Genomic DNA, 25,843 nt, shown 5'->3' with positions numbered 1-25,843 from the left:
GTAAGAACGATGCTTTTAGTACCAATTTGTACTCTGTGGCCAATTCCACCACTGTCCGGCGTACATGCTCACACCGGCTATGCTTCTCAGCTCTTGGAAATTAAGCGCATTGCAAATTATGGATGGTGGCATTAAAATTAAAATTACAAATGGTAACTTTGTTTATAACAAAAATAAAATAGATACACAGACAGCCTCAGCTACTTAGTAAGTTTCTATGCAACTCAGTGAGACCTTATTTCAAAATAAAGAATAAAAAATAGGGCTGGGGCTGTAGCTCGGAGGTAGAATGCCTCTGGGTTCCATCCCTGGTACCGGAAGAAAAAAAACGGTGGTAGTTCCAAAAGTCCAAACGTAAAGTAAGAGAAATACAAAGACTCCCATTCCTATGCCTTGACTCTCTCAGAGAAGAGGATCTGTCTCCTGTTTGAAACCTTCTGTTTACTGTGAACAGGGTGTACTGTTTGGGGAAGATGCCTGAGCCTGGAAAGACTCTGGTCATGCCAGTTGTAGAAGTTTATGTAGGTCACTGATAAGACTTTTTCAAAAGGAGGTGAAAAAGCTTAATTCAGATTTAATGATTATCCTCGGCATGGCTTCCTCAGTGCCAAATGTTGCTGGTGTTGTAAATAAGCCTTTTAAAGGTGTCAGGCCATATACGTGCAGCTAGACCATGGAGTTCACAGACTAAAACGCAGGAAGAATGAAGAGTAAAGGAGCTCTAAACGTACACCAACGGGGACCTCTGACTTAGGGTAAAGTGAGCATCCGACTAAGGTCAACATCCTCTGGGAAGATGGTGACTTGAAAAGCAGTTCTCACGTGCCGAAGACGCCGAAGTCAAAGATGTGTGTGCAAAGTTTAAAAAACCGTTTCAGGGCTAAGGATGTGACTCAGCAATGGAGCACCTGCCTGGCGTGCGTGGGGCCCTGGAGGGAATCCTCAGCACCGAACAAATGTCACACACACACACACACACACACACACACGCACACGCACACACACGCACACTCAGAAAGCGTGAGTTGAAAAAAGCCACATTTCTAAATAACGACGTATAATTATGCATCAATTATAAAACAATGTAAGCTACATTTAAATGTTATAGTATAAAATACTGATGTTAGTATTAATTGTTATAGCATAAAATATATAGTAACATAAAAACGTAAGGTGAACATGATTAAAAATGTAAGCTAAATTTAAGTGTTATAGTATGTAACAGGCATTTACTATTTTATGTATATTCTTAGAACTTTAAGTTATATTTGTTTTGACTAAAAACTTTTGGAGGATATTATCAGGAAAATCACATCATTTGGTCACATACACTTTTTTTGTGGTACTAAAGATTGAACTCAAGGTCATTCTACCCCTGAATTACGTGTCTAGTCCCTTATAATTTATTTATTTATTTATTGGTGCTGAGAATCAAACTCAGGGGTGTTCCATCTCTGAGCTGCACTCCCAACCACTATATATATATTTGTAACAGGGTCTTGCTAGTTTGCTAAGAGTCTGGTCTTACACTTGTGATCCTCCTATCTCAGTCTTCCAAATACTGGGATTACAGGCATATGCCACCACACACAGCTTCATTTTTTAACCTTGAAAGAGTCTCAGTAAGTTGCAGAGGCTGGCCTCAAACCTGCAATCCTCCTGTCTCAGCCTCTCAAATACTGGGATTACAGGCATTTGCTATCATGCCTGGCAGGTCATATACACTTTTTGTTATTTTTATTTTATTTTTTGCAGTACTGGGAATTGAACCCAGCTGCATTCTACTTCTGAGATGCACCCTCAGCCATATATATATATATATATATATATATATATATATATATATATATATATATATATTTTTTTTTTTCTTTATTTTGAAACAGAGCCTTACTAAACTGTAGATGGCCTTGCTAAATAGTTGAGGCTGGCCACAAACCTGCAGTCCTCCTGTCTCAGCTTCCCAAGTACAATGGCGTTACATGTGCCACCACGCCTGGCTTACTCTTTTTATTAACAAGCTATACATACAAAAAAGCCAGCCTATTAAGCATCTCAATTTCAAAATTAATTGATCTAACCCACAAGATTTGAGTTTATATTTTAATCCTAAGATTACTTTCAAAAGCTCTTCAAGATGAAAACTTTGATGAACAAAATATAACACAAAACACACACACACACAAAGACTTCCAGACCGATGTACTAAATAAAATCTATTCTGTTGAATAATGAATTATGTTTTTATGACTGTTCTTACAGAGGGAAATCAAACACAGATCTCTGAATTAGCGTAGTAAGACTAGCACCGAAGTCTATGACATCAGTGTCTTAGTGTGTACATGAGTCACAGCCTGGGTAGTGATATTTTAAGAGGCCCACGCTCATAACATCTTTCTTTAGTTGTCAGCTATAAGCTACAAATTATGAAACTGGGAATTATGAAGGATGAAAAGAATTACTGATCCCTACATGCCCTTTGGAACTATATCCATATTTATTGAAAACACAATCATTATAATATCATTTGCAAGCAGACAACCTCTCTGTTGTAACTCACCCTTCTTTTTTTTTTTTTTTTTTTTTTTTGTGGTACTGGGGATGGAACCCAGGGGCATTCTACCTCCGAGCCATACCCTCAGCCCAATTTTTTATTCTTTAGTTTGAAACAGGGTCTCACTGAGCTGCAGAGGGCCTCACTAAATAGCTGAGGCTGTCTGTCTGTGAACCACAGTCCTCCCGTCTCAGCCTCCCAATTGCTGGGATTACAAGCGTGCACCTTAGTAACCCACCCTTCTAATAGAGTTCAACAGAACACTTGGACATACCTGTATCTCTCCTCTTGCAGGGTCTGAGAAATGAAGCCATATTCTCTCTTAAACTGCACCTTCAGCGCCTCGATGTCCTCTGCCAGCTGGGCCTGGGTGTCCTTGATCTCCCTCAGCTCCTCCAGGATCATGGTGAGCTTCCCCTGGCTGTCCAGCGTGCCGGCCCCGCCGGCCCCGAAGGACTGGTTCCCGTTACTGTCGGCCGAGCCCGAGGTGCCACTGGAACACTCGTCATCGCTGCCGTACTTGGGCTTGTTTACGATGGTAGCGCTGCCCCCGTAGCCCCTGGCGCTCGCCTCTGGCCTAAACTCCTCCAGGGAATTCTTTAAGTGAGCGATGTTGTCGGCGCTGCCAAACTTATTTCGGATCAAGTTGGCAAACTCTCTGGACTTGTTGAAGACAAAGACGGGCGGAGTGAGCGACACCCCTGGCATGCCCGACTTACTGCCCTCCATGCCGTGGGGGGCAGTCCGTGACTTCACGTGGGCATCTTTGAGAGAGTGCTGGAGGTCCTTCAGGTTGTCTTTGGAGACATCCTTGGCGGTTCTAGAGGCTCCGTTCTGCTCGATCTCTCTGAGCTTCCTATGATACTGCTCTAGTTTCTTCTGCAGCTGGGCGATACAGTGAGCAGACTTCTGGTTCTTCTTCTCGAAGACCTGTTTGATCCTCCCGGCCTGCTGTTTGTCCGCGCTATTCACCAGTTTCAGATATTCCGCCACATTCCCATCACGGGACGTCTGCTCGATTTTGATCTGCTCTGTTACCTTTAGGATTTTTTGCTTTAGGCTGTCCGAACTAAGCTTGACCTTGTGGAAGTCCAGGATGCCATCAGGCACATCAAAGTTGAGGTTGGTGTCTGACCCCCCTCGGCGGATGTTCAGGGGCAGGCTTAAGGTATTCATGTCATGACGTTCTACCTGGAAGAGACGGGAAAAGAACACTTTAACCTTTGAGGTCAAAGGGATGGTGATTCTAAGAGGATCGGTGCACACAAGACAAACATACTTTAAGTTTCATTACACAGGTGTGACCGTACAATGTGGAGCAAGATTAATCTTTTATGTTTTTGTGGTATCGGGGATTGGACCCAGAGATTTCTACTGTTGAGCTCCACCATTAGCCTGATTTTACTTTAAAACAAGTTGCTGAGAGCCGGGCGTGGTGGCGCACGCTTGTAATCCCAGCATTCGGGAGGCTGAAACTGGAAGATCGCAGTTCGCGGACGGCCTCAGCTACTTAGTGACGCCCTCCGCAACTTAGCGAGACCCTGTTTTAAAATAAAGAATAAAAAAATAGGGCAGGGGATGTGGCTCGGAGGTAGAATGCCCCTGAGTTCCATCCCCAGACCTGCAAAGAACAAAACAAAACAAAAAACAAGTTTCTGAGGCTGGCTGCAGATCTGTGATCCTCCTGCCTCCGCCTCCTAAGTACTGGGATTACATGAGTATGCCACCATGCTTGTCTAATATTAATAATTGAATAATACAATAGTGTAGAGATATGAAAACAACTCCAAGATATAACTGCAGTGATTCTTTTCTGAAAGACAAACAATGATACTGCTTAGATCCCACGAAATGGCTCCGCTCACTCACAGGCCATCTACAGAAAAGAACTGCAAAGTAGCTTTGGACATCCTCTAGAAGGGAGACTGTGCGAGGTGCGAAGGCTGTGGGTTGTCTTCTTTGATCCTTAATACTGTGCCAAAGGATGCCTTAAATCCATGCACAGGTAGAAACCGAAGGCTAAAGAGTCAAGATGTGAATTGAAGTCACCCTAACACCAGTTGTCTCGCTGCATCAAGACACTATTACTGTCCTCTTTGTCGCGTTGTAGCAGGCTCCACGTAATGATTCATAAGGTCTAAATTAAAGCATCTTAGTTGTCAAGTTAACCCTTTGAGGAGAAATATCTGAACAGAAGTCCATTAAGAGACAAGGAAATATTCAGCACGAGTTTTTTTGTGGTACTGGAGGTGGAACCCGGGGCCTTTTTCTATCTCCAGACTATACTCCCAGACCTATTTTATACTTTATTTGCAAAAGAGCCTCACTAAGTTGCTGAGAGCCTCACTCAGTAGCTGAGGCTGGCTTCGAACCTGTGCGATCCTCCTGTCTCAGTCTCCCAAGCGCGGGGATTACAAGCGTGCGCCATCACACCCAGCTCTGTTTTTTGTTTTTTAAGAGACTAATGGGTTTATAGCAAAGTTACTAAGGAACTAACTTACTGGACATCACACGAATTCAGACCATTTCCAACAGTGACTATTAGCTCTTCACTAGTGATAAATCCTGCTCCGTGCTTTACCCCAGAAGGGAAACCCAGCAGCCATGGAGGACACAATCCCAGGCTGGTGGCTCAGAACCCCTCCGTGACATAAAGATGCTATTTAAGGTTATTTTTGTTTTGTTTTTGCTCTTCTACCCATGTACAATCTGCCATAAATGAGAGGCCCTTTTTGCTTTATCTGGTTCACACAGGAGAGACTAGATGGAAATAAAAGCCAAATCACTACAGGCCTAGAAGACAGGATGCACGAAAACAGTACGAAGGAATAAGGACTTCAGCTGGTCCAGAGGGGAGGGCGAGCGAGCAGTGGGAATAAGGAATGGATACAGCAGTCTTAAAGTCCTGGAGGGATGACTGCACGAAGCTATGTCCCTGGGGCTCATTGTGGACCCAAGCAGAAATGGGGCCAATAATAGCAGCAAAAAATGCACTAAACCCAGTGTGGTGGTACACGCTTGTCATCCCCGTAACGAGAAAGGAAGATTGCAGGTTTGAGGCCAGCCTCTGGAATTTAGTGTGTGTGTGTGTGTGTGTGTGTGTGTGTGTGTGTGTGTGTGTGTATAGTATATAGTATATATGTACACACTCTCTCTCTCTCTATATATATATATATATATATATATACATAATTATATATAGTTATCTGTGCCAAATAAGCATTTTTATGTTTAATATATATAGAAAATGTTTATTTGGTATAGACAAGGTAACTATACTACCAGATATCAGATTTTGATTATGCTACTCTACCCAGAGACTTTCTTTGGCTCCCTCCTGCCTCTCAAATGAATAATACAACCTGGCCACTGTGAGGGCTCTCGGCCTCATCTGTACCTGAAGGATGCCCTTTTTAAAGTGACTCAAACAATTCAAACTTCCCAGAATGTGTGGGATTTCCTTGTGTGTATGATAATGACCAACCATCTACTACTTCTTATAACAACCACTCATCTGTCGGTGTCTTAGCCCTCTGCAAGGAAGTAAGCCAGAAGAGATGTCTTTAGGGCTGTACCCAGCCTATATTGCTGGCACTTCCCTTAGTCACGGGAGGCTGTCAATAAATATTTGGTAAACTAAGGTGACACCATTCTTTTTTTTTTTTTTTTTTGGGTCTGGGGATGGAACCCAGGGGCATTCGACCTCCGAGCTACACCTCCTGCCCTATATTTTTTTATTCTTTATTTTGAAACTGGGTCTCACTGAGTTGCAGAGGGCCTCACTAAGTAGCTGAGGCTGTCCGCAAACTGTGATCCTCAGGTCTCAGCCTCCCAAATGCTGGGATTACAAGCATGCACCACCACGTCCGGCTAACACCATTCTTTATTCTAAGGAGTTCACACTGAAGTCATCTATGATACATGTTAATAGAATCAAAAAATGACCTTGAAAGTTCTGCCCATGTAGCCCTGATAATTCCAGAGGGAGTTTTCCCAATCCCTAGGTAATGAACTCTGCACCATTTCAAACTGACTCAACTGGGCAGAGAATTCCTGAATCCTAGTGCACAACAAGACACACAAATGCAAATAAGGACTTTCAAACTTTAACTCAAGTAGAGTTTACCCCTTGAAAAGATGGCATATAACTAATGCTTTTACAAACGGGAGACACTGCATAACTGGCACCCAGCTAAAGAAACAGAACAGCAGCTCCCAGACTCCCTGCAGCCACGGCTCGTCACCCCACTGCCAGGGCACCACGACCCTGATTTCAGGCAGAGCGCGTTAGTTTAGCTTGTTTTACACAATACTCTTGTCAGCCTGTTAAGTTCTATATTGTTCTTGCACTTCTGCGGCTCGTAAGATCAGATTCGGTTATTTTATAAAAGCGGCTTGAGCTGGGGCAAGATGATGCGTACATAAAATCCCATCTACTTGGGTGGCAGAGGAAGGATGATCCCAAGTTTGAGGCCAGCTGGACAACTAAGCAAAAACCTGCCACAAAATAAAAAATAAAAAGGGCGGCAGCATAATCCAGTGGCAGAGTGCCCACTGGGTCCATTCTCCAGTAGCACAAAACAAAAACCAAGAAACAAAAACCCTCCTTGACCTTCTCTATTAAAACCCCCCCAATCATCAGCCAGGCATGGTGGCACGTGCTTGTAATACCAGTACTTGACCAAGGAGGCTCGCAGGTTCGCGGCCAGCCTCAGCAACTCGTGAAGCCCTCTGCAACTTAGTGAGATCCTGTTTCACATTGAAGAATAAAAATAGGGCTGGAAATATAGCTCAGAAGTAAAATGCCCCTGGGTTCAATCTCCAGTACCTCCAAAAATAAAAAACTTCCCTACCATGTTTGAAGAGTTTTTAGATTTTACCTTGCCAAACACAGCAATAAGTCAGCACCTGTGCTCCCCTTTAATTATCTGCCACACCAGGACTGGTCAGCCCACTGGGTAGTTTCCATGCAGTGAACCTGGCTCTCTCACGGACGGCAGGTCCGGGCAGCGATGTCTACACAGGAATGTTTACGCACGGAGGGCTGGCTGACTTTTGCCTTATTTTACAGTTATAACAATGCTTGGAGTGTCCTCAAGAGACCAGTGTAGGGGAAGCAACAGTATCTGACGTCCAAATCAATCTTACATTTCAGTTACAAACATGTGATGATGCAGAAAGCTGGGACTGCACCTTTCAGCTTTTCAGAGTCTGAGCACTGCACGGATCACTGAGAGCCAGCTACAAACATTGCTGTTCAATGCTCGTCAGTTTCCTGAACACAAACTCCCATTGCACGTATGTGCTAGGGAAACTGTGCGGGTCCCCCAGGCCTCATCTCCTCTGGACCTCGCGCTGGCCCACACGGTGCGCCTGGCAGTGCGGCCTGGCCTCAGGTTTAGGAGATGGGAGGACAAAGGTTAGTGCATCACCTGGTCACTATGCGTGGACTATGTGAGCCAGGAGATAAAGGGGTGGATGGGCCTTGACATTTACTAGCTATACATTCTTGGGTAAATTGAGTCTTATATGGGGGCTTCCAATTCCTAACCATTAGAATAAGGAGACAGAGCCGGGCGTGGTGGCACACGCAGGTAAACCCCGCGCTTGGGAGGCGGAGACAGGAGGATCGCGCAGGTTTGAAGCCAGCCTCACTGGCTTAAGAGACCCTGTTTCCAAATAAAATATTAAAAAAAAGGTCTGGGAGTGTAGCCCGGAGGTAGAAGGGTTCCATCCCCAGTACCACCAAAAAAAAAAAAAAAAAAAAAGAAAAAAGAAAAAAAAAGAAAAAAAAAGAAAAAAAAAAGAAAAAAAGGAACAGATCCTGACAACTGAGAGCTCATCCTGCACCACTCTAGGAAATGTGGAAATGTTAGCTCAAATTATTTTACTGTGAGACGGGTGTAGTACAGTCCTGGGCTCTGGAGACAGACCGCTTCGGTTTCTGTATGGTACTGCCCTTATGAGCTGTGTGGCCTTGGAAAAATGTAACTTTTCTGTGCCTCAGTTTCTTCTGCTGAAAACGGACCTAATGATTCTTCAGAATGTTGTGAGGTAAACACATGTGCACATCAAGTGCTTAAAGACCTCAGGCAAGTAGAATGCTTTCAACAAATGTTTGCTACTGTTATTCTAAATTCCTTTAAAAATGTATCTCCTTGTAAAAACATGGGAAAACAAGCGACTACTTGATAATAATGGTTATTTTTGTACCTCGGAGCTATAAGGGGTCATTCTTTTTATCATGTCTTTGTATTTTCCAATTTTTAAACATAAAGAAAGTGTATCATCATTTTGGCAGAAGAGATATCTTGAAAAGGGACAGCCAGCCTCCTTCATTCTTCACAGAATGACTTGGCAGTTATTACCTCAGTTGAAAGACAGCCCACTGACACCCCAGTGAAATACCGGTCCTAATTGTGTTTTCCTTCCAGCAGCAGACATTTCCACTGTCTCCTCAATGTTCTGGAACAAAGGCTGAGGAAAAGCCTGGTCCTGAACAGACGTCAAAGCTGACCCTGAGTCATCGCTGCCACTAGTCAAACTCCTGTGCAGCAGCCCACGTGAGCCCACCTCACACCCAGGACGCGGGCTTGGCTCTCCCAGGCACCACTGTGCGCTGGGAACGCACTGCTCAGACTCCCAAAGGGGGCCGCCTCTCATTCCTCCTCACGCTCCCATGACAGCCCCAAGCCCCCGGCAACACACTGGAAAGAGAAGGGGGCAACTGTGCGCCCCTGCCACGGCTGGGAAATGGTCTGTCCTCACAGGCTGAGGCTTGGTCCCCGGAGCAGTGTCGAGATGGGGCCCAGAAGAGGTGATCTGATCACTGGGGCTCTGCCCTCAGGGCGGATAATGCTGGCTTCGCAGGAGTGGACTGGTGTCCTGAGAACAGGCTGTTATACAACGAGGCCTTTCTACACGCAGCAGGCCCCCCTCCGCTTCTCCATGGTGTGTGGTGCAGCCAGAGGCCCTCACCGGGACACTGGAGCCATGCCATTTGGACCTTCCAGTGCCCCAAAACAGGAGCCAAAAACCCTCTTTATAAGTTACCCACCCTCGGATATTTTGTTGTAGCAATAGAGAATAAATTAAGATACCCCTGGAGGCCACAGTCTGAGGCAGGAGGCCTGAAGGCCGTGCAGGCACAGAGCAGCGGGGACCCGCAAGAACCCAGGGGGCCAGCGTGGCAGGACAGATGCCAGCTGCCCGCTTGGTCCCAAGGCTGCGTGTGACGACGCTTTGCCTGCAGAAAGGCAGCCTGAGCTCCGACGTAGAAGGGTCACGTCCTCCAAAGGAGCTGTCATCTCCAAGGCACAGGTATCTGGGGGTGCGTGTGCGTGCAGGTTGACGCAGCCTGCAAGGAGCTTCTGTCAGCTTCAAAAGGCGTTTACAAGTGTCTGTGGCCTGGGCTTCCATGCCACGACCACTGATGCTTGATTACTCATGTCCGCTGACCTCTGCTTCAGGTCCACAGTCACAAAATCCCAGGGGCTGTGTGTGTGTGTGTGTGTGTGTGTGTGTGTGTGTGTGTGCGCGCGCCTCTACCTCCAGGCTATACCCCCGGCCCATTTTATGTTTTATTTGGAAACAGGGTCTCACTAAGTTGCTGAGAGCCTCACTAGGTAGCTGAGGCTGGCTTTGAACCTGTGTGATCTTCCTGTCTCAGCCACCCAAGTACTGGGATTACAAGTGTGCGCCACCACGTCCGGCAATCCCAGGGGCTTTTAAAGAAAGGGTATTTCTTAAGCCGGGTGTGGTGGCACATGCTTGTAGCCCTTGCGGTTGGGAGGTGGAGACAGGAGGATCGCGCAGGTTCATAGTCAGCCTGGCTGGCTTAAGAGACCCTGTTTCCAAATAAAAAAATATAAAAATAGGTCTGGGAGTGTAGCTCAGATGTAGAAGGGCTTCTAGGAACCCCAGTACCACAAAAAAAAAAAAAAAAAAAGAAAGGGTATTTCTTGCTCATGCCTACAGGAGTGCCGGAGTCGGCGGCAGGACCCAGGCTGTGAGGGAGTGAGACTCTGAAATGCAGGGGTGAGTGATCCCCCAGCTCCTTAGACCACTCCCAGAAGTGACACCCATGCCGTGACTTCCTCCACACAGACCCTCCCTGCGAACCCCCAGGGGACAGGGAAAGGTCCCATGAGTGACATGTGCAGCGGCTTAATCAATCGATACCCTTAGAGGCAGGCCCACTAACATTACTCAAGGGCCCAGATGGGAAAAGTGGGCCCAGAGAAGTGAGGTAAGTGGGGGCAGGGGACACAGCTAGCAAGCAGCAGAGCCAGAGCGGAATCCCAGGTGGCCTCCGGAGCCCACCTCCCCAACAACAGTGACGGACTACGTTCACGATGGGACAGGCCCTGTGACAAGGACCCCCGTGTGCATCCCTGCGGCCCTCATCAGCCCCTCTTTGATGAGGACACTGGGGTTGGGAGACAATATGTATGTTTCTTGAAGTCTGTGGATGAGCTTGGTTCAGCTGCAGGTCAACTCAGATTTGAGAAACACATGTGACCGGCCATTTGAATGCCCATGCTGAGTCGTCCCTAAGGGGCCGGCCAGGCGTGTGGACACTGTGGGCCTGATTTAGACGAGTCCTGTGAGGGACCAGCATCTCCGTGGCCCTCTAACCACAGCCCGGGCAGCTTCCTGGAGCTGCCCCCATCCCAGGCTTAGTGTGTGTAAAGTCCGTGCACTTTGACCCAAGGCCTAAAACACAGTGAATTAGGTCAAATAACTTCATGAGGATAAAAAGCTTGTTGCTTTTCCTGGAACAATGCCCAAACAATCACTAAGAGGGGAGATTGAGAATGGGATAAAAAAAAAAAAAAGTTAAAGAAAAGGAAAAGGCTGAGGACCTAGGGCGCAGTAAGCATGTCTAGGGGCCGCCACGAGGGCCAGCCAGCTGGGGACCGGCACCAGCGTGCGCCGGCCCTTCCCTGTGCTGCAGGCGAGGGGCCGGCGCTGCAGGGCGCCTTGGTGGGTTCTACCGGAAGAATGGGAGCTTCCTATCTCTTCTCTACTACACAGTGCTATGAAACCATCTTCCCTCTGCTCTCTTGTGGACATTTGACCCACTTGCAAAATGTCCAGCCAGGCAGTGAGCGTGGACCTGGGGAAGTGAACCAGAGAGTTCCTGGCAGCCAGGGCTGGTTTTCTTGATAACTTGGTTCAGAGCTAACTTGCATGAAACAGTGCCTCTGGAGGCTTGATGAGCCTCTTCTCTGGTCATCTGTTAATAGGGATAACGATACTGCCTCCATGTGGATATCTACTCAGAATACTCAACATCTATGTTCTCTGGAAGAAGAAAGCCAGGCTTCCCCTCATCGTGGGCTAGGAAGGAACCACCTTAAAGACCTTCACAGGGCATCCCAAAGGACGCTGTATTAGCGATGTGTTATGCTTGAACGTCTGTTCTAATTTGTTTGGACAAGGAACATTTCCTCTGATAGTTCAAGCCTGACAAGAGCACAGGCTGAACTTTAAGTACACTGCGTACGGGGCGGGAATTGAATCAGCGGCTTTACTGTAAAGGTTTCACTGCCTGGCACCATCCCTTCCTCCCTCAGCATCACTCACAGAGGAAATTCTGGAGGGCCCAAAGCTGTCTTTCTCAGTGCAGGTAAAGAAAAACCCGGTTACCCTGGAGTCAAGGAACATTTGGTACCAGGGCTGGAGGACATGTACCTTCGACAGCCCGATCTTATCTGGAGAGACACCTTGTACAGATCGATAGCATAATGGAGACGAGGCAGGCTGAAGGTTCTCAAAAACAGATTCTTCAGGCATCCATCCTCAAGCGCACACACACACTTGATGCTGTAATTGGAAATAATTATCTTCTCATTAAACCTCTGCCAGGAGACACTGGCAACCTATTTCGAGTTACATGCACTGGAAAATACCTATTTCTTCAAAATAACGTATAAGTTGCACATTCAATTAAAACTAATCCCTTACAAAATTAGCTTGACCTGGTAAAGACCCGCCACATACTAAAAATACATAATAATTGAAATTAAAGGGGGAAAGGGCCAGATTTGAAAAGTTCATCCCTTGAATGGCCAACAGGGGAAGCTAAGATAGTGAAATCTGACCTCTCCGTGAGTACCAAGTGCAGGTGAAGAACAGCCAGGGTGGGGGTGGGGTGCGGAGGAATGCCCCCACACCCAAAGAGGCTGTTCCTAGGGGACTCTCTAGTGCCCCCTGGATCTTGAAATCAGGCAAGTCTGGCATGGGCATCTAAGGACCTGGTCCTCTTCTCTTCAGGCTTGGGCTCTCAGCACCAGCCTTCCTGCAGGGAGTTCTTCAGAACGGGAGCAGGAAGCCCACTCTTAGGACTCAACACAGGACAAAGGCCCACTGAGGCATTAGTTCCTAGCTGGGAAGGGACCGGAGAGCGAGGGCCCCTGGACTCTACACTAAGGCTTTCGGAAGGTTCTGGAACCTCTCCCACCGTGCTTAGTCATTCCCATTGGTTTCTGCCAGCAAGAGGGGAGGCAGCCAGGAGCGGAGGTAAGAGTATCATGTTCTACGCCCAGACACATACCTTTAGGAACTGAGGGAGTGGAGGCAGCTTGAAAAAGTCAGGGAAACTGAGTCTCCAAGGCCTCGGCCCATGAGCGGTAAGGAAGGTTGGCCTACAGCTCAGGACCCACCCCTCTCCTTTCCTTTCTGTAGCCCTCACCCACTACTTTGCTCATCCCAAAACACACAGGGTGGTGCTCTCCGGCGAGACCTGTGCTCAGTGCAAGGTTCTGAATCCCAGAAGCCCAGCACTTGTTCCCCAGTCTTCTAGCACCTCCAGTCTCAACAGACTCCCTGCGGGGTGCTTTGTGCGGGGTACTCTCAGACACGCAGGACAGCAAATCTGTCCATCAGGATATGTGAAGTGTATCTGTGTCTGACCACCAGAGTAAGAACGAAGCTGTATACACTCTTACTTGGTCCTCACAGCAACACAAAGTAGGTGTCACACACTCTGCTTTATAGATTTGCAAGTGAAGTCATCTAATAACCGTGGTTAGAGCCTAAACAGACAGAGCCTGTACCAATGTCTAGTTTCTTTTTTTTTTAAAAAAATTTTTATTGGTGCATTGTATTCATACATCATAATGGGGTTAAAAAAAAAAAAGACTTGTGTAGACATACACGCAGAGATCACCCAGTTCCAATGTCTAGATTCTAACCCTATTTTACTCAGTTTGTGTGATAAGGCAGGTGCCCCTGAACACTTCATGCACTTTCCTGTTTCTGTGCTGGCTCCTTGGCCCTGCATGGCCTCCAGGTCTCCTTCCCGATCTACATTTCGAGGCCCAGTTCCAACACTGTCTTTTCCAGGAGGTCTCATGTGCAACTGGACTGAAATCATCCTTTGTGCTTGCCACCCCCCCCCCATTTGCATTTGCTTCTTTTATAGCAATATATCTTACTTTGCTAGGTGTGACAAGTATTTGCAGAACATGTGCTCCCCCCACTTTTGGAAGCCTCCTTAAGGAGAGGGATCGTCTAATAAGCCATCTCCACCCGCCCCATGGCACTTCCTCAAGAGGACCTTAGTGCTTATTGAATGAATCAATGGTTGACCAACAGCCAGCTGGGGCAGCCCATCCTCCTCCCTGTTTACAGCCACCTCGCTGTTTGCAAGGGGATGGAGCTCTGTGGCTGAGGTTGTGCTAGACTGCTTTCAAGGCAGTATGAACTCTTCATGGCTTTTGATTCACATGAGATGTCCAGTACTCAGAAATTGGCACGTCTCATGGCTGCTTCCTGCTCCAAGCTGAATATAGACAATCAATCACCAAAAAACATTAAGCTCCACGATGTACAGAACACACAGGTGTGAGCCCTTCCTTCCTCAATGGCAATCTCCCTGCAGGTCCTATCGTGATTTCTGCCGAGAGCCCAGGTGCCTGCTACTTTGAACACACCCAAATGTTTTGATTTGATGCATTATTTGTGATAGCGTAAAGAAGCAGTCTTATTTTGAATTAAGTAAACATCTTTAAATTTATCTCTTGCAGTAGCAAGATTATCAAATGTTGGGTGACACAGATAGACCTAGAGTTCTTAATTTTAAGTGAAGCAAGGCAGGCACAGGAAGACACATACTGTATGATCTCACTCATATGCGGAGACTTAAAAAGCCTGAGTTTGTAGAGCTAGGAAGCATAAGAGGGTTTATCAGAGGCTGGGAAGGGAAAGAGATTTCCCGTTCAGCAGGTACAAGGCCACACTAGAAAAGAGGAATAAATTCTCATTTTCTATTGTAAGGAGGGTGATTATAGTTAGCAACATTATATCCTATAATTAAAAATCGCTGGGGAATAGTTTTTTTTTAATTTTTTTTGTAGTGTTGGGGATTGACACATATGCTAGGCAAGTACTTTACCACTGGGCTATGTCCCTGGCCCTAGGATAAAGAATATCTGAAAGTAATCATCACAAAGAAAAAATGATAAATGATTCAGAGGATGGATAATCTAAATATTCTGAGTTGGTCATTACACAATTTATAAATGTACCAAAACATCATACTCTAACCCCTAATATATATATAATTTGTTAATAAAAAAAAATTACCAAATATAGTTTATTGTCTGTTCGTGAGGTAGAAGAAACAAAAGGTAAAAACAAGACAAAAGCATAAAAAGAGAAAATATAACTTTAAAAGCCCTGGGCTAAAATAGTTCTGCATACATTTCTTCCACAAGCCAGTTCTTTCTCCCAGCCCTGTCAATCCCAAATTTCTGGGAAATCTGTAAATCTTAAAGTTATTGAAAATTCACCCACCTGCTAATAAAAATTACCAGGTACACCAGTACATCCCCCCCCCCCCACCCCCGGTACTGGGGATTGAACCTAGAGAAATTCTATCTCCAAGCTACACTCCAAATCTTATGTTCTTAAATTTTAAAACAGTGTCTCACTAAGTTCAGAGGGTCTCATAAGTAGCTGAGGCTGGCTGTGAACTTGGGATCCTCCCGTCTCAGCCTCTCAAGTACTGGGATCACAAGCACATGTTTGTGATCCCACTATGCCTGGCCTACTTGTGCACTGCTAATTAGCTCAATGATATATGTATTTTTGCAACAGATTAAGCAAAGCAGATATGAAACCTTTAATATAGAGAACTTTCCCTAAAATCTATTATATGGGGTACTTTCCCAACATTATCTATTGATGAGATAATGAAGAAGATGTCAAGAGCTTGAGAATTCTCAGACCATCACAAGCCATCTTGTGGTCACCAGAGTGACGTCATCCTTACACACCTCCTAGTGCCCACACCTCACATGGCTTCCTTGGTCAAGAAGAGCCCGAGAACCCCAGAAACATTGCTTACTCTCAAGACGGCCTACATGCTCCTTTGAAAGTGTCTTTGCTTACCTAAATAAATCTCTGTGCTTCTAGCTGTGTGTCCTAAATTAATTCCTGCAATGCCTATCAAGAATCCCACTCATCCTGCACTGAGGTCCCCCCACCTCTGGAGAACTCCTCAGTCCTTCTCCAGTGACATTAGGAAGTCACAATTCAATAGAACACAAACTCACCAGGCATGACGGTACAAGTCCATAACCCCAGTAGACCGGAGGCTGAGGCAGAAAGATCACAGGTTCGAAGCCAATCGCAACAATTTACTGAGACTCAGCAACTTAGCAAGCCCATTTCAAAAATAAAAACAAGCTGGGTGTGCCAGCACACACTTGTAATCCCAGTACTCGGGAGGCGGAGACAGGAGGATCCCAGTTTCATGACCAGCCTCAGCTATACTTAGTAAGACCCTCTGCAACTTAGTGAGACCCTGTTTCAAAATGAAAAGTAAAATAGGACTATGGATGTAACCCAGAGGTAAAACGCCCCTGGATTCCATCTCCAGCATCAAATCAATCAATCAATCAATCAATCAATTAAAAATATAAACAGGGCTGGGGGTATAGCTCAGAGGTACTACACACAAAAAGTGAAAAGTCAAAGGAAGCCACCAGTTATTAGAAACTTATAAGGGCTGCACTCACATTATTTCATTTTTCCTTTCAAGAATCCAAGGTCAGTACTATCACTCCCACTTTATAGATGAGAAAGCTCACGGATTTGTCTGGCGTCATTGCGCTGGTAAGGGGCAGAGCTGCGATTCCAGCCCAGGTGCACATGGCTCCGTGGATAACCTTCCTTTTGTTGAGAGCCTATTGCACGTGCCAAACCACTGACTAGACACACATGTGAACAGATTGCTCTGCTTCGGATGGTCCTTGTTGACACGAAGCAATTACAGAGATGTTTTCAATCTGACATTAATAAGCATGAGAATAAACCAGCTTAAATCCCAAGATGTCTTGTATAATGAAAAATGTAGGCTCCTTCTGTTTTGACCACTAATAGTGTTTTTCGATGTCAGACTGCACATAAACTCCTCCTCTGGCTAAAGTCCAAGCAGGTCCTAGAGCCATTAAATGTTCTATCAAGATACAGATAAAAGGAGACTTCCTTCTCCCGGTCAAGGCAGATTAAAGGCACTGAAGTTTCATGTTCCAGGCAGACAGAAAGGAGTGCTGTAGAAATATACTGTTTTATAATTTGAGAGAAAAGAAACCACAAAAAAAAAACCCAAAAGAATTGTGGACTGTGATTTTTAAGATAAACACTATATCATGACCTGTCTTAGAACTCAAGTCTATACTTGGGTTGACTATATTTCCAAAACAGAGGAAACAGCCTACCAGGACCCACTCACAACACTTACAGCAATCAGGCAGCTCAGATTTCTTGGGATTCCACAGCGCAGAGTCCTACAAAGAGGTCAACTACCAGGTGGGAGCAGAAGTCTGTGGTTAAGACGCAGATCTTAGAGCCAGACTCTTCAGGTTCAAACTCCAAGTCTGGCCGGGTGTGGCAGTGGCACATGTAATCCCAGTACTTGGGTGGGAGGATGTGATCCTCTGGGAAAAGGGAGGATCCAGGTTGAAGGACAGCCTCAGCAATGTAGTGAGACTCTCAGAAACCTAGTGAGCCTCTCTTTTAAAATAAAAATAAGGCTGTACCTTCCCTCAAAAAAAGGAGATAGAAAAAAAATCCAGCTCTTCCATGTTAACTATAATCACTTTGCTTAAGTTATTTCCTTCAAGCCTGAATTCCTTCATCTGCAAAATGAGGCCAGCTCTATCTACTCTGCAGGGTGATTGTGAGGATTACGGGAATTAGTATTTGTGAAGTGCTTGGAACTGGGCCTGTATAGAGAGTGTGCTCTTAATGTTAGCTTCCACTTATTAAATGTAGTACACCTTACATAAGTGGGAGCTTCAGGTCAGTCCAGAGCCAAGAACAAGGATGCTGCTGTTGCCATGACGAAGCTCCCCCAGGGGAAGCTGATGCTCACCTTCACGCCCCACATTCCTGGAACTCCCCAAGTAAGCAGCTCGCAGCAGGAAGACAAACAGGTCTCAAACGTTACACCAAGAGGTCCCTTAAAGATCAAGTTTCATTGAATCTGAAAGTACTTTAAAAAAATCCTTTTAAGTGTTTCTGTAGTGCTGGGGAGTAATGGGATCCAACTCGGGGCCTGTGCATGCGAGGCAAGTGTTCTACTGCTGAGCTGGCCCTCAGCACAAACAACAAAGTTAATTTTATTAACAATAAAGCTCTAAACAATAAAGTTAATTTTAAAAAGAGGCCCATATACCCTAAAGCCCAAGGAAGTACTTTTAGAAATTTTCCTAATATTTGAGTGGCTTAATCTCAGTCTGTAAAAGGTACAGTACTTGGGAAGCTGAGACAGAAGGATTGCAGGTTTGAAGCTAGCACACGGTAATTTAGTGAATCCCTGTTTAAAAAAAACAACAACAAAAAACAACAACAACAAAAAAAACAGTACTTGGGAGGCTGAAACATGGGAACTGCAAGTTCCAGGCCAATAGCACTGTTATTGAGCAAGACCCTGTTTCAAAATTTAAAATAAAATAGGTGCCAGGTGTGGTGGCACATGCCAGTACTTAGGAAACTGAGACAGGAGGATTATAGGTTCAAGGATAGTCTCAGGAGCTTAGTGAGACCTCCAAAAACCTAGCAAAAAAAAAGTAAAAAGGGCTAGAGTATAGCTCAGAGGTAGAATACTCCTGGGGGTTCAACCCCCAGTACCACAAAAAATAAAATAGGGCTGGGGGTGTAGTTCAGAGGTAGAATGACTCCAGATTCCATCCCTGGTGCCACCAAATAAATAGGGCTGGGGGCGTAGCTCAGAGGTAGGATGCCCCTGGGTTCAATCTCCAGGACCAGGAAGGAAGGAAGGAAGGAAGGAAGGAAGGAAGGAAGGAAGGAAGGAGAGAGAAAGCAGGCAGACCTCAAATGACTGAAATCTAAAACCTCAATAATTATATATTAGGAAATTATAATTTGTTAGGTATGTTGATTTTATTCATTATGTAGAAAAAGTCCTCATTTGTAAACACCCATCGGAAGCAAAGTATCCTGGTGTTTGAATTTAGTTTACTTCGAAGCAAACTACACATGGACACACACTCACCCCAGAAAATGAATATAAACATTTTTATTGCTGAATGTAGATTAGATGAATATCTGCTGTGGTTTTTTTTCTGTTTTTCCATAATGAAAACATAAAATATTTGTGACTCATTAGATTTATTTCATGACCAGCTAATGGGCTTCAATCCCATTTGAAAAGTTCTGCTTTGTAATTAGAAAAAGGATAAGCCACGTGTTTCTGTGTTTGCTAACTATATATCTAAGGAGACTTGAACGCTCGGAAGAATGATCTGCAGTTATTCCCTGGCCAGTGGGTCAATAAGGGATTTAGTTTTCCATTGCAATGAGTCTACTTGATCTTCCCTTCAAAGTCCTTCCTCTGAAGGTTTCTAGGACTCATTACTACTGTAGCAGGAAGGTACAAGATCAAGGACTAGTTTTCACCTGCAGAAATCACAGATCAGTATTTGTTCTATGATTCCCCATTCTAAGAATAATCCTGTGGTTTTTATCAGGGCCTTAAAAGGACCATATCTGAGAGCATCAAAAGTTCAAGACAAGTGGGACCTGGTGGCATACACCTGTAATCCCAGCATTTTGGAGGCTGAGACGGGAGAATCTTGGTTCACAGACAGCCTCAGCTACTTAGTGAGGCCCTCTGCAACTCAGTGAGACCCTGTTTCAAAATAAAGGATAAAAAATAGGGCTGGGGATGTAGCTCAGAGGTAGAATGCCCCTGGGTTGCATCCCAAGTAACACACACACACACACACACACACACACACACACTTCAACACAATGCCTTGAAACTGCACATGCTGTAACAAGCAAGTGCGCTGGCCAGTTTTCCCCTGCTGTCTTTTTAAGGACTGTTCGTTTGCTGGTATTGGAGATTGAACCCAGGCCACTCCGTGACCTGGAAGGTCCTTGCAGCTCTTGCACTCAATAATCTTGTTATTGCTATGTCTGTAAGGCTGGAAGTCAAAGCCCCGCGCCCCCACAAAATGTTAATAAATTAGCAGCACATGCCAACTACCACAGATTGAATATTTATCTCTCTTTGTAACAATTCTTACCAAAATGAAAATGATACAAATAGCAACTAAGAGCTATATGCAGAAAGTAAAAGTCGTGAACAACTACTAACACGCAACACTGATAAATCTCATCTGTATAATACTTCAGCAAAGAAACCACATTCAAGAATATACACAAACATGTATGATTACAGAGATCCAGAGGCCATTAATAGTGGTTACCCTTGCAGGGCAGGGAGAACAAGTCACCAGAAGGTGGCACCAGAGAGCAATGGGCATTGACAATGTTGATCCAGAAGGTAGTCACCCAGTACCTACAAAAAATCATCCACCTGTATGTTTAAGATTTATATACCTTCCCAGGCATGGTGGAGGACATATGCAATCCCAGTTCTTAGGAGGCTGACACAGGAGGATTACGGGTTTGAGGCTAGCCTCAGAAATTTATGGGCCCCTCAGCAACTTAGTTTCAAAAGAAAATAGCTATAGTAGGCTACAGCTCAGAGGTAGAATGCCCCTGGATTTGATCTGTAGTATATCTTAAAAATAATTCTAGCCGGGCATGGTGGCGCATGCTTGTAATCCCCGCGCTTGGGAGGCAGAGACAGGAGGACCGCACTGGTTCGAAGCCAGCCTCGCTGGCTTAAGAGACCCTGTTTCTAAATAAAACTATAAAATAGGTCTGGGAGTGTAGCCCAGAGAAGGGTTTCCAGGAACCCCAGTACCACCAAAAAAAAAAAAAAAAAAAAAATTCTGTACTTTCCCACAATATCTCAAAAAAGTAAAATATAAAGTAAAAAAGTTTTTAGATCATGAAAATGTAAGAGCTGTCAAAATTACTTTATAGTTCCTAAAACACTGCAGGTGCACAATGAATAAATATTGATTAACACACAGTACTATTCAGTTCTAGCAGGAAAAGAACTCGAATTTCCTTAGCCTGTCAATTTGTGCTGCATTTTGTCAGCTCTTCAATATTTTTAGTTTCCAAAACATTCATGACACTGTGTCAAAAATACTTGTTTTTAGTACCAGAACACAAGAGAGTAAATGAAAAGAGAGTGGAAATCTGGGTGGCCCAATAGCAACACATTAATATCTGTGGTGTAAAGCAGGATATCAGATTTAGATGCGAAAATATTTAATTGTAGATTCTGCAAAATGCAGCAAAATCCTAAATATCATGCGGATACAGATTGCTAACGCCTTGTTTCATTACATAATAGCTATGTAGAAAGCCAGTGTTTCTCAAAGGGGCTGAATTTAACTAAAAGCACACGAAGTACAATTAGGGCTTACTCATTGTATTTAGACCAAATTGTTTTTATGATAGCTGACAGAACTGATTAATTTAGGTTTAAAACTAGGCACACCAAAATACAGAATTTCCACTTGGAAAAATGTTCTTCGAAAAGAAAATTAAAAGGAAAAATGGTTTTTGGGGGGCATCTTTTGTGAGCCAAGAAGTATATTCAAAGCACCGGAGTTGAGAAGGACCATGGTGAGCTCAGTGCTGCGAGCGCTCCCCGTTGGGGTGTGGACACAGAACTGCACTGCGCACACACAGAGGCCGGGCGCGGCGCCTGCCGCACACCTGGAAGCCCGCTACTGGGAGGTGGGCAGGGGGATCACAGGAGATGTTTGACTTGGTTTTGGAGGTAGAGGCTCAAAAACCGGCCAAGAGAGCCCCGCTGGAGCACAATGCCTCTACTGGGGCAAAAAAGTAAAATGCTTAGAAAGATAAAAGTTGTCTCCAAAAAACTGAGAAATGACTAGGTCATTTTAAGTCAGGGTATGACTGAAGGATGAGGCAGAAAAGATGTGCGGGGCAAGTATGTCTAAAGGGAGGGGACGTGAGATCTGAAGGACTCAGACCGCTGGCAGCAGGCTCTATCACCAGGCTAGGCTTGGCACTGACTGTGGGATATAATAATTGAAAAATAGAGAAGCTGGAACACCAGAAAAAGAGAGAATCCATAAAATCCTATTTTAAATGTCACAGGCCATTTTAATTCTTTATAAAAAAAAAAGTGGTACTCAGGACGGAACCAGGGGGCTCTCTACTACTAAGCTACATCCTCAGTACCTTTTGAGACAGGGTCTTGCTAAGTTTCCCAGGCTAGCCTTGAACTTGTGATCCTCCTACATCAGCCTCCTGAGTAGCTGGGATTACAGGCATGCGCCTTCCCCGCCCTTCCTCCTTTCTGTCTTTCTTTTTCTTTTTTAAGGGGGTCTCAAACTCCGGGGCTCAAATGATCTTCCTGCCTCAGCCTCCGGAGCACCTGGTCTACAGGTGCATGCTACTGCACCCAGCCGCAAACCTTAGATTCTCATTAATTTTGTAAGAATAAAGAGCTTTGACTATATCGTATTAGAGATTTCCGATCTGAATCATGTGCTGTGCACAGTCACGTAAGAATGATGGTTTGATTAATTTCTGTCACTTGGTCAATAGATTCCAATACATGCTACACTGCACACCAACACTAAGGGAGCCCTATCTGGGATGCAGGGATCGTGTACCCATATCCACTACTAGACACACACACACACACACACACACACACACACACACACACACACTCTATAATTTGAAGCTAAGAATAGCTGAGTTTTCACCTAAAAGAATGTTATCTATCACATGATGGGAAATCAGGCATTTTTAGTGTAAATGCATGATAGGTAATTTATGCCACATCCGCTTGTTTTCTTCTGGGGACCTAAAGCATCAAATGAGCCCCTGTGACTCTCACAGTCTCGGTGTTGTTCATCAGGGGGCTGGACAGAGGACGCGCAGCAACGTTCCCAGCGGGGATGAAAGGAGAGGTGGGCGTTCAAGATGACTTCCCTGACGGTGCGGGTTCTCCCGTCTTTTACTTATGGGCCCAAAAGAGAAATCCTTCAGTGAATGCTGCACATCACATCCTCCTCCCTGCAAGCCAGTTAAGAGATGCGCCGGGCTGTTCCAACTGCAGGAAAGCACCACAGTGCACCTGTCGACTCCATTTAGGTACTATGACTCAAATTATGCAGGAATAAAATTTTAAAAATTAGATTAATAAAAGTAAAAAGTGTGTGGGGAGAGGAAGGTAGACAGCAGTCTGGGACAATTTCAAGGCCAGTTGCTTTTTCCTTCTTTACTAGGACTTGCAATAGGCCAAAGCATGGGTCTGTACCGGGCGTTGAGCCCTAACTCTTCCAGAGACTGAGAACTCTGATAGGGACACCTGCTCTGAGCTTATTTCAGAACTGCCTGTGTGCAGAATTCCCACTCAAAACCAATTTTATTCCCCAGGGCATAACATCTCTTTCTTAAGAGATTTTATTCATGCTTAGTTCCCTAAGATATATGAATGATACAGTTTTCTCGTTACCTTGGGAAAGCCAATGAACTCCATTCCCAAGGGTGCCAAGTACGTAACAGTATCTACAGTTTGGTGTACTTCATTAGTTTGACTTGCTCCACCTACTTTATTCGGCATTTCAAAATGTTAAGAGACCCATCTGTTGGAGACTCACCAGCTGAGAACATTATGAAACCTCACACAGCCCAAGATGTCACTCTGAACTTGATGAACTAAAATTTCTTTAATTTTTATACTTTGACATCTCGCATGTAGACCACTGCTTTCGATGCTGTTACAACTGTTTTATTACTGAGGTCATTGTAAACCTATCCGTAAATACCACACCCCCCATATCAGAAATACTTGGCTTGTTTCACTTTTGTCCTGAATAAATATGCAGCCCACAATCAGTGACTACACACTTCACAGTATGGGGCTGACGGTCAGTGCTCAATCATCCGTAATCAGAGGCAGGGGCATGTTTATTTTATTAAAGGGTGCATCTTCCAAAGGAACTAAACTTGATATGAACACAAAAGCAGCCGGCATGATTGGGCAAGAATTAAATATCAAGCAGACGGGCATGACCACTGCTTTCCGCTTATATATGGGAGCGCTCATCAAAATTTTAACAAAGCTTTCTGTTCTTGCCCTAACCTCGGGTGTGATTATCTCACAGTGGTACAAATCCACTCTGAATTTCACATGACATGACAGACTGGCAGCCAGTCAGTCTTGGGGCTCACCCCAAGTCCCCCACCCCGGCTTTCTTGCCGTCAGCATTCACTAAGTTCTCATTCTTCCTCCATGTTCTAGCATCTGACCCTCCTTTCTCTTGAACACTGGCCACCTGCCTGCCCGAGGCTCCTGTGCTGCACGGCTGGACCCTTGCCGCACCCTTCCCACTCGTCTGCCTTCAGGCTGCCCCGCTCAACAGCCACACAAAGCTGGTCTACAGCATGAGGTTGAAATTCCCGAAGCTGGATGTCAAGGTCCTCCGTGTCTTGGCCCGATCCCATGTCTGTCCAGATTTTGTACTCTGGCCCTCTTCCCTCGGTCAACTAGCCTGACCCAGGTGAAACTTGACCAGATTAAGCACAGCTTGACGGAATGCCCAGGTTTACCCCTCCCTCTCTCCTTTCTTTCCCTCTCTTTTTCCCTTTTCTTTCTTATTTTTTGTGGTACTGAAGACAGAATCCAGGGAGGGGCACTCTAACTCTGAGCTACACCCCAACCCTAGTTTATTTCTGATATTGAACACGGCCTCATTAGGTTGCTGAAGATCACAGTAAATTGCTGGGGCTCCAGGCGTGCGCCACCCCACCCAGCCGCCCCGGTCACCTCTGCTCGGGGCTCGCTGTCCACTTCTTCCCTTCCACCATCGGGCAGCCAGCATGAGATGCCATCATCCTGGCAGGCATTTGAGGCATTTATCTCTAGTTTTCACCTCAATTATGCAAATTACATTTAGAGCGTCAGGAAATTAGGCCAGAACTTGAGTCCTGCATTCTTTCCAAAGCCTCAGGCTTCCTTGGGATCCGTTCTCAACCCTCTCCCTGCTCCGTTTTTCGGGTTCCTTCAGCTTGTGGCTCCATTTAACCTCGTTCACACAAAACCAATTCTGACTGCACCCAAATCTAGTGATCAGGCACACTCAGAACGCCTGCGGCTAAATCCTTTCCTGCCTCATATTACTTCTCATTGTTTGGCAGCCTCAGAGCCTCTTACAGTCTCTTGAGCACAGTAGGCATTTAATTGTCTTTGTGCGTCACTCTGCTACTTTAATATTATTTCCTATGGGCAAAATTCCTTATCAGGTAGGATAATTTCAGCAACCCCCAAAAAGAAGATTCAACAGTAAGAAGGAATACTGAGGACCTCACAAGCTAAGATGTGAGGACAGGGCTAATTTGAGGGCTTAAAATTATCAAAGACCTAAGCACTTTCCATTCTTTCAGTCTACTATCCTCAGCCCTTTTGACTGTGCCCCCGATGAAGGAAAAAGAGCTACTATAGTTCTAGGAATCACATGTAGATAATCCCTGGCTAGAGAGAAGGACATGTCTTTTCTATTTTATTATGGCTGAAAACAGTCTCCAGAAGCTCCCCAGCAGATCTTTCCTTGGGTCTTTTGGCCAGGACTGACTCATGGCCAAGCCCCGGCTGCAGGAGTGCAGGGCGCAGAATCTAACACTTTCAGCCTCTACTGCAGGAACAGGCGAGGCAAGCCAGGAAGAAGGGGAAGGAGGAGGAGCAGGGCGTGGTGGTGCATGCTTGTAATCCCAGCATTTGGGAGGATGAGACAGGAGGATTGCGGTTCGTGGACAGCCTCAGCTATTTAGTGAGGCCCTTTCTAACTCAGTAAGACCCTGTTTCAAAATAAAGAATAAAAATTAGGGCTGAGGGTATAGCTCAAA

At 45.2% G+C, this 25,843-nt stretch overlaps 1 protein-coding gene across 1 annotated transcript in view; it reads right to left on the bottom strand.

The window, feature by feature from the left end:
• Positions 1-25,843, bottom strand: part of TMCC3 (transmembrane and coiled-coil domain family 3) — a gene marked incomplete at both ends in the record, with an annotated part of 78,359 nt that overhangs the window by 7,351 nt on the left and 45,165 nt on the right. The window contains one exon of the mRNA XM_080705491.1: positions 2,829-3,745. Within this exon, the coding sequence (XP_080561617.1) occupies positions 2,829-3,745 (917 nt within the window). The remainder of the gene's footprint in view (positions 1-2,828; positions 3,746-25,843) is intronic.

The sequence above is a fragment of the Muscardinus avellanarius genome (genome assembly GCF_963383645.1).
Source record: "Muscardinus avellanarius genome assembly, chromosome: 11".
Classification (NCBI taxonomy): Eukaryota; Metazoa; Chordata; class Mammalia; order Rodentia; family Gliridae; genus Muscardinus; species Muscardinus avellanarius.
Note: the sequence above shows the minus strand (reverse complement) of the source record. Positions and strands in the feature narration are given on the sequence as shown.